Source organism: Anoplolepis gracilipes, chromosome 1, assembly GCF_047496725.1.
Source record: "Anoplolepis gracilipes chromosome 1, ASM4749672v1, whole genome shotgun sequence".
Classification (NCBI taxonomy): Eukaryota; Metazoa; Arthropoda; class Insecta; order Hymenoptera; family Formicidae; genus Anoplolepis; species Anoplolepis gracilipes.
The window spans coordinates 6,967,708-6,983,829 of NC_132970.1; the positions used below are offsets into that span (position 1 = coordinate 6,967,708).

The window sequence follows — 16,122 nt, forward strand, 5'->3', positions numbered from 1 at the left end:
TGAAAGTAAGAGGGTGTAGGAAACGTAATTTTGTTCAGAACCATTTTGAATAGAGAATGAGAGTTCGATATAGTATTTTGCTCTTTGTGCTATAATTAGGAGTTTCATTTCTAAAGATAAAACGCGATTGAGGTTTGTTTTGTAGCGCCACGCTCCAAAGTAAAGTAATTGTTCGAACTCACGGGTTTTGTTCTACTTACAATTAATTATCCAAACGTGTCGTATGTAAGTTATATTATCTCGTTAAATTATCACAAAAAATGCACATTAGAACTCAGCAGAACTTTGAGTATTTTACCACGAGGCAGCATATAAATCATAGAAAATAAACAAAAAATAAAGATAATCTGTATTATTTACATATTACATTATAGAAATAGTTGGATACAAATGAATTAATTGTGTGATATTATATCGGATTATCACATTTAAATCATTGTAAGAAATTTCTAACTCACACATAGCAAATAAATAGTTTCCTCCTCTGTGGTTTGAATAATGTAATTAAACTAAAATATCTAAAATAGTAGTAATTTCATACATAATTTTCTATAATATTAATCTCAGTATTAATAGCAATTATGTATTATGCAAAGTTCCATTTTTGTACCGGTATTTTTTGTTGGATATATTCATTGGAGTTATTCGTTTATTTATGTACATAAATTTCATTTTAAAATAAGTAACATGTATCCGGAATTTATCGTCAGATTTCTTCACGAAAAAACGCTCCGTGATACTACAAGAATGATCGAGTTCACAATCCTGCCATACCTAGAAGGATTATAAGACCTCCGATGGAATTCGGTATCGAGCCACATCCGCTTGTGAGTGACCAGTTTATAGTTCGATAAATAGGAAAAAAGTGTAATATAGCTTTGTCATTTAGCAGCATATATCTCTTCAATTTTATGTCATTCAAGTTCATCCGTTCACATGGTATGCACAGGAAAACGTTTACGAACAAAATTGAATTCTAATGGCATAACACGTTCGTGATGAGCGCGAAATTCTCCCTGTTACTGCGAAATTAACATCGTTCTGTGAAATGGCTTGGAAAGAGAAAAATAAAGAGCCGTTAGTCTGTTGCCAGACTAATTATTAAGGGAATTGTTTTCTATTTAGTTATTAATCTCATATATGAACAATGCAGAAAAATTAAGTATTTTACTCCATGCCGAATAATTTCATCTTTAAGATTCGTTTATATTACTGCGAGACTTTAAGAATATTCTCTTAGATGTGTCTGTTGTCTTCTTTAAATTTTAACTATTCTTTATGTAATTATATAAATTTTATAACACATAAATATAATATAAATATAATATAATTTATATATAGGATTTATAAAAGTTGAGCTGGTTATAAACATTTATGTAGTTATGTTCTGACAAACAAAAAAGTTCCTATAAAACATGTTTCTAAAACGCTTCATTAAAAAGTACTCCTGAAGTATTTTCTGTATGTCATGGTCCTAAATTGTAAGCAGTGCTTATTACGTTAGTTTATTATTTAAATTCTCTTAATTTAAATTCCTTTAATTTAAAAAAATTCTTTTAAATAAATATGTACTACATTAATATTAAAATTCATTCTTTAAATTTTAACTTGACATTAATTTTTTAACGAAGTGTTTTAATAATGTTTTAGAAGAACTTTTGATAAAATTATCATTTAAATAAATTACAATTTCGATTAACATGCAATTTAAAACTTGATTTCTTATCCTTGACTCCATTACATTATTTATTATTTAAACTGAATTAAATGAATATTTAATATCTTGAAATTTATCAAAACTGAGACTGTGCATTTTTATTGTACATTCAATACAAAGCAATAAAATATATGTCACAAGAAAATATAGATGGATATAAATATACCAAAACTATCGCGTATCAGATAAGTATCGGATTCAACTTTGACAGAGTAAACTTTAACAATCGATGTAACTTGACCATACCGTAGAATCGAATAAAGTGAGTTGGATAAAGTCTTACGTTTGGACAAAACCTTTCATTTGATGCTGGTGAATCGAAGTGTACAGATCGCGGTCTCAAGAGCCATAATTGAATGTCGTTTCATCGATACAAACATTTACGAAAAATCCATGTCATGCTAGAAAGCAGTTCAATTTGTATTATTGAAGGTAGAATTTAGAGATACAATCTACATAAATATCGATGATAAGAATATTCGAGATGTGGTCTCATTGTATCGAATAAATAAACGACAACTATGATCAAGGTTATAAGTCTTCTGTCACGGATGAACCATTCCACAACAGCGCTTTATTACATTATTTTGGCTACATTCCCGCACTCTGGAATTCTACGCGAGTGGTAATAATATTACGCCAGGAATGTAAGTGAGCAGCTTAGCTTATAGTTTCAAGAATTTATACTAAACACTTGTTTATCTTTGATATAAATAAAAAATTGACAACTGATTCTATAATTACATTTTATACATTATGTATATATGTATGTCTAATAAGGAAAAGAAAGCAGCTAATTTATAGATATATTATTATGTAAAACACTTTTATTTAACAATTCAACATTTCCTTAAAATAGTTTAAGTAAAAATAGAATATTATGAAAATTATTTACCGTGAAAGATAATATCTGGTACAAATAAGATCATAAGCTACTTTCTTATTATGTATGCAGTTACTTTAAAAAAAGGAATATGACCTTAATGTTTATTTAATAAATAAATAAAAATAAAGATTTAACAACAATTGTAATTAAATTTTATTTATTTAGAAAAAAACAAGATAAGAATAAATAGAATTGCTTCAAATTTTGTCAATTAGATCTAAACTGACAATAAAATCAGTGAGTTTAAACATATAGTGGAAAAAATTTTAGAGTTATTTTCATACTTTTTATATTTAAAATTTTAAATATTTATGTTTTAAAAACAGCCTATAATTTTTGTATAAACACATTATGATACTGAAAATTATTCACACTGTAAAGTGAAAAAAATAGCATATGTTAAAGAATAAATTGAAAAGAAAAAGAAAAGAGAAAAAAGAAAGAAAGAAAGAGAAAGTTCTATATTTCTTAAACTTAAAATAGGCAGTTATTAATGTCATGAATATTCTGCAAATGACATATTTAAGACTATTTGTACATATAAAGAATTCTGGAAAGATCAGAGATTGTATGTTGCCTTGTGCCCTCGATAATATTGATAAAATCGGAACTGCAAATGCCCTTTTTTATTATGCATACGGCTATCTACGGAAATATGGCTGAGCATGTCCATCGCGTAACGGGAGACGCATACAATCCGACATAACGCTATCGACATCAAATATTCATAAGGGCGCTTCAAGCTCGCATCGAATCACTGAAAACCATAACGCGTACACTCGGCTTACGAGATTTCGCGCCGAATCACCTTATTGAATAGCCTTTGTGTTATACATATCCGCGTGGACTACAATGCAGTCTCTTTTTCTCTTTCTCTTTTTCTCTCTCTCTCTCTCTCTCTCTCCTCTCTCCAAATTCAATCAGTTTCGATCTCATATCAGTTGGCCATATCGATCTTATACCAAAGATAACAATTCACTTATATCGGTTGCGCATTAGCGTAAGTATTGTTTTTCTTTTTCCTTGCCACGCTTCCGTTCCCAAATGTCATCAATGCACTATACAAAGCGCATTCTCTTTCTCTTTCTATACGAAGAAAAAAACAGATAATACGCATCGGTATCAGCTGTGGAGTATTGCCGCTATACGTTCTTTTCATCTTCGAACCAAATAACAATGCGTGCTCCAGGCATGACCTACTTCAGCGTCCTTTCCATTTGTCCTTTCGTTTGTTTGTTCTTTTGAGAAAAACAGACTTTTAAACAAACTCTTGATTCTAACGTTCATTCTCTTTTAAAGTTGCAAGTATTTCTTTTCCTATACAATATATATTTTGCACAAATGACTGTTGTATCATAATAGTTATATAATTTTTACACTGTCGTGTAATTAATTTTTTCGACTACTAAATTATTGTAGCATTGATAATTGAAAAAAATTTTTTAGGAAACAATTTATTTTCGTTATAGCGATTTCCTTGATTTAATATTTGAAATCAAAAACATACCGTCACTCGTTTCACCCATTTCAACGAGTTTGATACAACACATTTAACAATATCTCGAGTTGACACACGCTGCGCGGTTGTACAAGTTTGATCAGGAAGGAGAAGGTACAAATTCAAACGTATCCGGCCTCGAGTACCAAGTTCCGTTCGGTTGCACCCTCGAGAGAAGTTAACGGGGTAGACTGGTGCAATTTCCTTTGACCGTTTGTCCCAAACTTCTTTACTTTCAACGCGAATTTCACGTGAATTTCACCTATTCGTTAAAATTGCTTTTGATGTTTACTATAAAATTCTAGTTTTTAGATCTAAGTACAAATTTTTTGAACACTTAGTTACATAATTTAATTTGTTAAAGTAAAGTCAATAATAAAGTAAAATGCAAAATGAGTTTCTATTATATTGGACACTTTTATTTTTCCAAAAATTTATTCGCAATCAGTTCTAATTTAAAAACTATTCATGCAAAATTTTTATTAAAAAAGAAATTAATTGCAAAAGTTAAATAATTTATTTATGTATATACAAAAAAATAAAAGTTTGTATATAAAATCTCTATAAAAAATGTCTGTCAGAGAAGAAATTAATATTTATTTTAGTATATGTGTGCGTACATACGTATACGTACACCACTGTTTCACGGATAAATTCTTTATGCAGTTATTCACAATTCATTTTCTTTGTCGGTAAAAATCGTAACATTCCATAATTTTTTTAAAGTTATCTCGGAATTTACTTAAGAAAAACGGAAATAATATAAAAAAAAACAATCATAAAGATAAAAAGAAAAGTTTTTTCGTGCGAGGGTTGTATTTTTTGTTTTAAACGAAAAATCGATTATTAAGAACTGACCAGAGAAAAGTACCGTTGAAAAGTTTAATTAACAGATTTGATTTCTTTCTTTGTTGTCACGAATGACCGAGCAGCTAAGCTGGGCTCGATCCTATATACATATATATATATATATATATATATATATATATATATATATAACGTGGTCCACATGATACATTCGATGGCTCAACTGAGCAACAAGATTGATTAAATGTTCTCGACAGCGAGACGATATCGAGAATGAAATCTGAGACATCGTATCGATATTACGGAAGAATTTATTGCAATAGTAAAACGTCTGATTATAGTGTAAATATGATTGTAACTTCTTGACAAACAACAATCAAGCACTATCAAGATTGTAATCCGCTTTGTTGTGGAGACAAAGGTTGTATTATTATATTTGTGGTCAAAATCGCAAGAAATTACAAAGAAAGATGACAGAGAAAGAAGACATTTCATTTAAAGTATCCAAAAAGATATATTAATGTATTACTTAATACATAATATATAACACAAATAAAACAAAACAATGCAACATACAATCCTAAAATAATATTCATAATATTTTAATACAATTATAAAATATTAAAATACTACAAAAAGAATTTCTTTCTAAATAAGAAAAAAAGAAATAATGATCTCTCTCTCTCTCTCTCTCTCTCTCTCTCTCTCTCTCTCTCTCTCTCTCTCTCTCTCTCTCCTTCTTCTTATTTCTCTTTCTTTGTTTCATTAAAAATAGTAAAAAAAATTAAGAGAACATTTCGGGAAAAATATTGTTAACAGCCTCTTTAATCACTTTTAATAAGATAATTTGCAAATAAAATATCTTCCCAGAGAAGAAAAAAAATTGGCAGTAAGTAAAATAGAAAATTTCTGTCGTAAATATGTGTAAATTCAAGTAACAAGCTTTTTTATTCTTTTTAATCGTAAAACGCGATGTATTGAATTGCAGTTATTTTTTTTCAATTTTATTATACATAAACCATTTTATATAAACCATTTTTACATACACAGATATATATATATCAAATCATATCAATAACAAATATTCTAGCTTTCTGCATAAAAAATGCATTTCAAAATTTGAGTGCCAGTAAATGTGTATGATCTTCTTTTATGCCAAGTAAATCAAGTTTATAATTAACATTATTTTTTTTAGAAATTTAATTTTCTTGCAATTTTGTAATAATAACGAGCTAATATAATTATACAACAAGCATTTATTTATGATATCAAATTACTAATTTTGTTTATATCTTTGATTTTAAAACCTTACCCTTCACAAATTTGTGAACAAAGGACTTAACACAGCGTATATGTAAAAATTTAATATAATTTTTACAAATCATAAATTTTGTATAAAAAATTTTTCAGAAAAATATCTAGATAGTCAGCACAATCACATGTTGGACATGTACATGTGAACAGAAATAAGATTATTTTTTGGGTACAACATCTCCGAGAAAAAATGAACTTATGCGATTACATATAACTATATATGATTATATATAATTAAATCTAAAATTTGACGCAATATGATTTGATCATATATAATAATATCTGAAGTTTGGCGTGATATAATCTTATCTTTATATAATCATATTTGGTTAGGTCTGTTTTCATATATAATCAGATTTAACCAAATATGATTATATAAAGATATAGTCACATAAGATAATAGCGCGCCAAATTTCAGATATTAATATATATGACCATATAAAATTATATATGTTATCAGATCTTTTCATATCTAATTATGTGTATTTATATATGACTATACTATACCCATTTTGTCTCAGGTCGATATAATATTCAGCAAAAAATGTTTTGTCATCAGAATATGTTTACAAGACAGAAGAATAAAAAAGAAAATTAAGTTTGATGAGAAACAAAAGTCTGCGTTCCAAATTACGAATCAATGACGCGTACCAATTTGAGCTTCATAGAGGGGCGTGTAGCCGCATCAATCCGGGGAATGGCGCGTGATAAGGGAACATCGTTTGTTCAAATGACTCGAACTTACCGAGAAAAGGTCAGCGCAAGTCTTTGTGTGAATGTCGTTGCTAAGTTAGCGGTGAAATCGATCGAACAATCGCGAAGTTATTCAAGGAAGGTGATAAAGCATGTCTTTTTTTTTTCTTTATATTCCAAAAAATAGATCTCATTCAGAGAAAACGGAGAACGCGTCTAATAAGCAGAGCTGAGGATTTATTATTGCCTGTGAAATGTATAGCTTTAACTTTTTTCTCGGCTTAATGACTTACTGGGTGGGAAAACAACCATTTGCGACTTGTAGGGATACTGTATATGATTTTTTCAAATTAAGCAACTATCAAATTCAAATCATAAAAATGCATGATAAACATCTACATATTTTATGTACAGTTCATTACATATAGTTCAAGCATTAATATAATTGCAATTAACACACAAAATATTGATTTAATTAAACACATTGTTCCAAAGTGCTTAGTTTTTTGATATTTCACAGTTATGAGAAAATTAGCGACAATTATTTGTATTAATTTATAAGTTGTCACTTACTATAAATACAGTAATAAATATAACAATATATCTGATCAATATCATTATTGATTAAATATATTTTTTGCTTACGTTTTTTAATCAACTTTTCTATTTTTCTCTTTTATAATAATTTTTTCTACAAGTTATAAATATATAGTTTAATAATTTTTACTTGTATGTGTGACCTATCTTATTAAATCTATTATAAAGATGAAAGAACATCATTATGCGTAGAGAAAATTTTTTATAACTTGTGAAAATGTTTGCTATTATAACTTTTCTTAAAGTCCTTTCATATTGTTATATCCTTTTTCTCATACTCTTTGTCAATTCTCAGCACTGTTAGCGAACAAAAGATTCTTAATAAGGACGTGAACATTAAGGCAAATAATTCAAAGGTTCTTCAATCAGCGTTTTAAACAGTAGGCCAACACTTAAACAGCTTCCTATTATTATAGCAAGCTGCTTTCAGCACATAGATTAAATGTCGATTGATTGTTTAAAAATTTCTCTAAATAGTTATTAGATAATGTACATTTTATATATATATATATATATATGCAGAGGAATAAAGATAGAAATTGTGAAAATAAAAGGCGTCTGCCAATAACTGACAATGATCTTACTTGGTATTTGAATCAATTTTTTATTATAAAAAAATTATATTAATGTTTTATTTTATCAAGAAATATAGTTTGGAGAAAAATATCTTATATCCTGTAAACTAATTAAAAAATAAAGTATATTTTTGTAATTAAAATTTGAATATTTTCTTAACATTCTAATTGCAAAAAAATGTAGAGAAAGTGAGAAAGAATATAATATAGATATAATTATATCGTAATAATTTATATATTTAATAAAATTATTTAATATAAATATAATATTAATATTTCTTATGCAAACAAGCTATTTAATAAGCCGCAAACCAAATATTAATATTTCTGTATATGTAAATAGACATAAAGTATTTTATGGAAACTGATATGTGAGAGGCTTTGCCGTTGATTAAAGTAAATGCGATCAAATAACGGAGATGTCACGAACGGTAAATTGGCTGTAGATTAACTGCTCGGAAATCTTGATCACAAGTTTCGTCATGTGAGTGACATACATAAGAAATATATCCATTTGGCATAAATATGATCAAAATTTACAATATAAATATCAATGTGCGTTTCTCAAAATGGAAGAAAATAAGAGCTGGAAAATATAAGTTAGTAAAAAAAATATTCGAAGATAATATAGCACATTTAACAATAATAATCTAATGTGCCTATAATTGTGACTAATGCATATTTTATCTCATATTTGTTGCTATTCTTCATTAACGTGATTACGGAAGTCTAAAAAAATTATATGATGAAAGTGCAACCAGCAAATCGAAACTACTTCCGTTACGTAAGAAAGAAACTGTGAAAAAGACACATAAATCAGTATTCTTGTCAGCGTAATAATAGAGTTGGCAAAAAAAAGAGAAGAAAGAGAACAGAAGGAAGGCGGAAGCGCGGAAGGAAATCATCCGTCTAGTTCACTTATACCTTTTACAAGTCCCTGAAAAATTTAGCTTCTAAACTTTTCATATATATCTTAATCTTTTATTTTGGCCAATACTTTGATGAAAGTTTTGCGGTTCATGGTATCCAGCCAAAATACTTGGAATGTCTTCTTTCCGATTCTCTTCACAAATTATGTACACTCTCGAATATTTATACGTATTTTAAGATAAAAATATTATTAACTTTATATTTTACAACAAATCGTTCTTCTATTTACTTTATAGTGTCTGCAAAAAAGATTCATAATAGTAATTATCTTTTTTATTAATAGAAATAATAAATACAGTTTTTAAAAAAAAGAGAGAGAAAGAGAGAGAGAGAGAGAGAGAGTGTGTGAGCAAGAGAGAAAATTTATATATAGCGCATAGCCTATAATATCAGATAAAGATAATTTAGAAGTTTATGAAAGAACTAATCTAGCACACACACACTACTTATCTCGTCGATTATTTAAGCAAAACAAAATATTTGTCGTTCTTATCATTTTTTCTTTAATATTTCCTGAATTTTATCTACGTTTATTTATTTTATGCAAATTATAGAGTCAACAGAAACGTGTACACGCGCGCATTTTGTCTTTCTAAAGCTGTTATTTTTATTTGCATTTGTAATAGAACAAAAGATTTCGACTGCGACCAAATTTTAGTAAAATATAAGATAATTTCAGTTAAATATTAAATACAAGATATTTTCATAGACATATTTTTTAAAGTAATATTTGCTTTACTTTGGAAATTTAATTACGAATTAAGTATATTTAATCTTAAAACACTAAACTAATTACTAATAAATATATTCCTATATTGCTTCCACTTTCTAGCTTCTCATTTCCAGTCGAATTAATTAATTTAAATTTCCAGTCGAATTAATTAATTTAAAGTAATTACTAGAGATAAGTATGTCAAATTCAGTTTGGTATTAAATAAAGTCGATTGAACCAGAGTTAATCTAAATCAGAATGAAATAAAACTATAAATTTTCTTTCAACTTCAATTGCATATTATATCTTATAATAAATGTCTCTCTCTCTCTCTCTCTCTCGCTTTCTTTCTCTCTGTCTCTCTATCTTTTTCTAAAAGATATGTGTATATGTGTGTGTGTGTGTATATAAATATATATATATATTCAATAAAAAATTAAAAAGATCTGATAAAATTAAATATATAGTTACATTTTTCTCTATACTTTTTTAATTTATTGCAGCATATATATATAAAAATCATTGAACTTAGTCGTTCATGAAACAAGTCGTTAAGATTCAGCTTATTCAATTTAATTTTCATTTTATTTGCTGACTTAGTATGAAGAATTTATACAAAAAATTTGATATAAACTTTTCTCGAACTTATTTCATCACGAACTGTTATTAAAGTGTCATTAAAATTATAATAAAATATTAACCAATGTCATTAAATCTTGACTCGTATGCTTCTGTCTGCAGTTTTTTTTTTAATGCTACGATCAAATTGCATATTTCAAAATGCACGTGTAAAAATGTTCAGACATTTTTCGCCAGATGGCGACAGGTTGCAAGCTCAAAAGCTCGCTTATCCATTTGATCCCTTGAGTAAAGCACGAAGATTAATAACATTTTAAATAATCGATAAGGTTCAAACTCGATCAAACATTATCGAAATTATCGAAGAACTGGCAAAACTAATTGGTTCACTTTACTTGATGAAAAGCATGATACTTTCTTAAGAAGCAGTGCGACTTCCTCTAGTGACGACAGCTGAAATTACCGATGGATTTTCGCAGAGCGCTGCTGGCACGTACCTAGCTTTATAGCCGTCGATATGCGAGTAATCTAAAGCTACACCAACAATCGCGAAGTTTGTTTAAACTTTTCTTATTGCTGTGATGCATCATATTTTAAAATTTGCAGTTTGTTTTGATGCAGCTTTCGCAATATTCTATTAGCATTAAGAAAAAATTTTCGAATGTAACACGTCTGAGAATAATTTTTATTTGCCTACTCATCGTTAGCCTATAATCTAATTAATGATTTTCTATTATATGTAATTAATTGGCTAATTAAATTAATCTCATTATAAATAAACATTTTATTTTGTCTATTTTAGACAATCTATAATAATATATAAAACAATAGGACAAAAGTCTATTTATAATTTCATATCACATACTAAATAAAAAATATACATACACACGTACATTTTTAAAGAATTAAAATGCAAAATTAATATACAAAGTACATATTTATATTAAAATACATATACATATATTAAAATATGCGACATATAAAATTAAAAATATATTTTTGTCTTGAATTTTGTCTGAAATTATATACTGTCTAACATAGATTTCAGTTATTTCACGTTCTTATTCTAATTGATGTTCGATAAATAATTTAACAAACACAGATTCTTATAATTAAGATCTTTATATTTAATTTATTTTATTATTATATTCGTTTCTTAAATTTTTCCGTGCTTTTTTTAAACGACTTGTGTTAGAACTTATACAATTCTATCCATAGAATAGATAGAATGGTTTTTTTGATATATCAGTTACAGATTAACGTTCCAATTTTTATCAAACACAGCTGTGCAAGAAAGTTATTGTACATCTGAAAATTGTTCTTGTGATATAGAAAGCACGGATATCGATCGTGACTCCTGGCGGTGACCCACGATTTACTCCACACATGTCAGCCGTTGCGGCTGCTGCGTTTAACCGCGATGTTCAATTTGCCCTGCGGGCTAGCTACTTCCGGTTTTCGGCAAGCCATTTCGCTACTTCCCTACACTGTTAACTTCCGCATGATTGTGCGGAAGTATTTGATAAGATCCCAGGAAATTTCCGACAGAAGAATTTCCGCGCAAAAACGTAATGCTCGAGAAAATAATGGATACTACACGAATATTAAGTCAAAATTATGATAATGTATACTAATATTATATATAATACATATAAATATATAATGTCATATATTTTATTCATTTATAATATATATTTCTGCATTAAAGGTCAAAATTGATAATAGGTAGCATTAAATATTATACATATTATTTCTTGAAATATATTTTTGACTTGATCAAACAAGAGATATAAAAATGTCATATTTTTCTGTTTAAATTACTTTTGTATTCTTTGTGGGAAGAGAACAATATAATTTGTATATGTTACATGTGTAATCTAAAATATTTAAAATAAATTTATTTAAAATTTTTAAACCGAGAGATATATCACAAAATATAATAAAAAAATATAAATTAAATTATTCCCAGTAAATTAACAATAATTATTTCCTATGTGACATTCTCTTCGCCCTTTGTTTCAAGGAGAAATTTCCTCTTCTATAAAGATCCCATTTCAATAATACAAGTAGAGAATCCGCAAAAACAAGACGCTTCTCTGGGAAATTGTCGCAAATGAACGCAATATTCGTGCATTTAGAGTTTCTCTGTGCGCTTTACTTTGCAATCTCCGCATTGCCAGCTCCATTAATTCCACTCTGCATTGGCGTTCAGAATTTTCCTACAGCACGAGAATTTAATAAACCAGCCAGCGACGCAGCTGCGTTACCAAGTGATTGCCATCACTTTTCTAAGATACCATATAGTAATACGACCATTTCTTGGTCAATGTATTCATCAGAAGGCAATGACTGAATCTGGCATGTGACGATGAATAGAGAAGAAAAAGTGTGGTGATGTCTGGAAGAGCGGCGCCTGGCTGTCGTCCAACTCTCCTAATGTGATTTACATAGCAGAGCTGCGCCCAATGATTTTCTTTCTTTCAATGGAGCGCAGCAGCATGAAAACATCTGATTTTAGCTCGATTCCGATTTTTCATAAATTTGTTGAGCTCTTTTGTCAATATCAATAGAAACTTATGGAAAATCGATGGTTAACACGTTCGATTGTCATTTACCGCGTGCGACCAATGAACTTGTAAAATATTTACGGTAGATTTAATTTCTATGTAATATTAAAATATATTAAAATTACGACAAAAAATTAGAAAAAGTGTGTGATAATACACTCGTTTTTTAATATTAAACTTTATATTTTTATAGCTTATAAAAATAGCACTTAAAATTTTATGTGCTTTATCATAATTTTAAAAGTTATATCAAATTGGAATTTTAAAGAATTTAATTGTGTGCGATTATTTTTATTGTTAGAAATATTCAAATAGCTTTAAATTTATATATTTTCAGTTTAAAAGTTTTATAGATTCATATATTTTTGAATGTAACAGTTATTATAGATTAAAAGAATTAAATTTATTTAATCTCTCCACGTTCGATCAATTTAAGTAAAAGTATATAATTAACAGTTTCTACAAATTGCGCAAAATATAATCTTCTTTTTTATTTTTCAGTCTTAACAAGTAGAGATCGAAATTAAACATTAAAAATATTCTTATATTTTTCGAAGAGTTCCTTCTAATCAATATTTACGTCAATGCAGTATAGATTGTTTCTATTCTGAATTAATGAAATATAAAGCTATATTATGAATATGAACACATGCAAATGTTGCAGAATAGATGCATTTTATACGTTTTGATCTCTATTAAAATCTACAATAATTAGAAAATTAATTTTATTTCCTTCTATTTTATATAAAACTGATGTGAAGTTTTCTATAACAGTATTTAGCACAAATATCAATGTTTTTCAACGAAAAGATGAAAATTGTAAAATAGTATAAATCAATTTGCAAACCGTATACACATGCAGCGTATAAAATTTATAAGAGATTTTATATTTATGCGTGTTAAATATATAAAAAAGTATTGTTATTTCACAAAAAAATATTGTAAGCAATTTTATAAAGCTGAAAGAACATGTTCAATTTTTCTTATATGAAGCATATAACAACAAGAGTTAAATGAAAATGTATGCGTCGACATAACTAATAAGGACTAATTTGCTCATAATTGCATTGACGCATAATTATACTCGCATTAAAGCTAATACGCCTATATGCCTTTTGTCATTACTGCATTTATTTTCTAATTAGTTGTTACGATGACAATTAAATGACAAAATTGCAAATACCTATTATATATATGAAACTAAGTTTGCTCATTCACTATTCATTAATTATTGTACTTTCATATCACGCATTAATTATTTACTTTATAAAAAACCTAGTTTGAAATTATCTTTATTATTTATTAGAATAAATAACTTTATTTCCACTGTCTGTGTGCCTGTGTCCTATGTACATTTGATTTTAGCGTAATATATTAATTGATTATCTCTTGAATTATTCAGCAATTCTCTTTATGTTATAATCTGTGTTGCGGTGTAACAAAGATATTATAATATATTATAATATATATAAAGATATCATTATGTATGTATATAAAAATATTTTAAAAATTATTCTAGAAGTTAAGTAATGATATTTATTTATTATTTATATTTATTTATTATTTTTAAGTTATACATAAAAAATCAAATAAGCTACATAAACCGACAAATTAAAATACTTTAAATTTGTATTCTATTGGCAACGAGAATTTTTTTTATTGCACGAATGAAATACTGATTTGTCTTTTACGAACATAAAGAATGGTACTATTAAAGGGAACGACGTATAGATTTTGTTTGATAAAGGCCAAGTTGTCGCTCAGAAAAGTTTTATGAAATAGATTCAAAGTTCAAATCAATCTATAAAATTTTCTGTTTTTTTTTCTCTCTTTTCCCTTTTAATCTGATATTCACAAGAATCTGAAAAATTCAGAAAGAATTTACGATTTTGCACATAACTTGTGATCGGAATGATAAAAAATATTATTGGTCGAAAATCTCTTTCACCGACAGAATATTGTAATTTTCTTACTTTTGCGAATTAAAGATGATTATTCACTATAAAGCCTTTTAATATGAATAATAAGTTGTCATTAAACATGTGCATATAATGTTAAATTCGTTTGAGAATAAGAGTAAAGAATGTTTCTCAAAATGTTTACAGATATTATTTTTATATATATTATAGTATTTAGATTTAAAATGCAAATTTCTTTTTCATACATGTGCATATATGTGGAATATACACATATCGTATTTCCAATGCAAAATAAATCGTTTTTGCCATTTGTAAAAAATTTAAAACCCAACATTGCATCAAAAAATATTGTTGTTTTTTTAAACATTTTTAACTTTTAAATTCCTACCATTTTAATCAATTGCATAATTTAGAATAATCTTTGATTTTAAGAAAAGGTACAATATAATAAAATATGTAAAAGATAGAAACGTCGAAATAATGTGATCAATAAAAATAAAATTAACACTTACCGGTAGGACTGGGTGTGAGCTCTTTCATCGCAATCTTAACGTGCAAATCATATCGCTGGAAAAATCCCAACCTCGGACCCCTCGTGCTTCTTTGTAACGCGCTGATAGCAGTGGTAACCGCTCTGGTATACTCCCTTTGGCCGAAAGATTTGTACGGAACCATCATGCCCACCTGTTACATAAGAATGATAAGAATAATATAAAATGTTGATAAAACGTGCATTCTTTTATGAATATTCATTCCCTATGTATGGTTTTGGCCAACGTGAGCATATGTGATGGATTACTTTCATTCTATCAAACACGGCGAAAAAGATGGTCAACAAATCGCATAGAAACGATATTTCGCAAAGTTTCTACCAAAACGTAGCTGACGTGTCCGTTACGTTACAAATAGCTTGAGTTAGTAGGATCGAACACCAACATGTTATATATTGCCAGTGACGTGTATAATCTTTTTGGGAAACGTGCAATCGTCAGGCGTTATAATATGATTTTATCATTATCGACATTCTCGTGTCATCTGTTGGATTTTATTATATCGTGTGTAGAATTCTTTCTATGTAATAATACACTTACTTTCTGTATCAATTCAGTTTCAATCACATTGCTACGATTATTTTGTTGCATTGATTTTGGTATAATTCTAATAAATTTTAATCAATTATACAATGTTAAGTTTTAATTTGTACTATGTCAATTTTTCTTATATGCATTTTTCTTATCCATTTCTTTTCAGTCACGTATCGTAAATACTATATTATTATAATATTAAATAAAAATTTTGATGTTTATTCAAAACATACATGTTTTAAT

At 27.6% G+C, this 16,122-nt stretch overlaps 1 protein-coding gene across 7 annotated transcripts in view; it reads right to left on the reverse strand.

Moving 5' to 3' along the window:
• The window catches only part of Nmdar2 (glutamate ionotropic receptor NMDA type subunit 2), a 203,625-nt gene that overhangs the window by 93,825 nt on the left and 93,678 nt on the right, over positions 1 to 16,122 (reverse strand). For all 7 annotated transcript variants that reach the window (XM_072900943.1, XM_072900991.1, XM_072900952.1 and 4 more), the window contains exon 3: positions 15,307 to 15,478. In XM_072900943.1, coding sequence (XP_072757044.1) covers positions 15,307 to 15,478 — 172 coding nt within the window. The remainder of the gene's footprint in view (positions 1 to 15,306; positions 15,479 to 16,122) is intronic.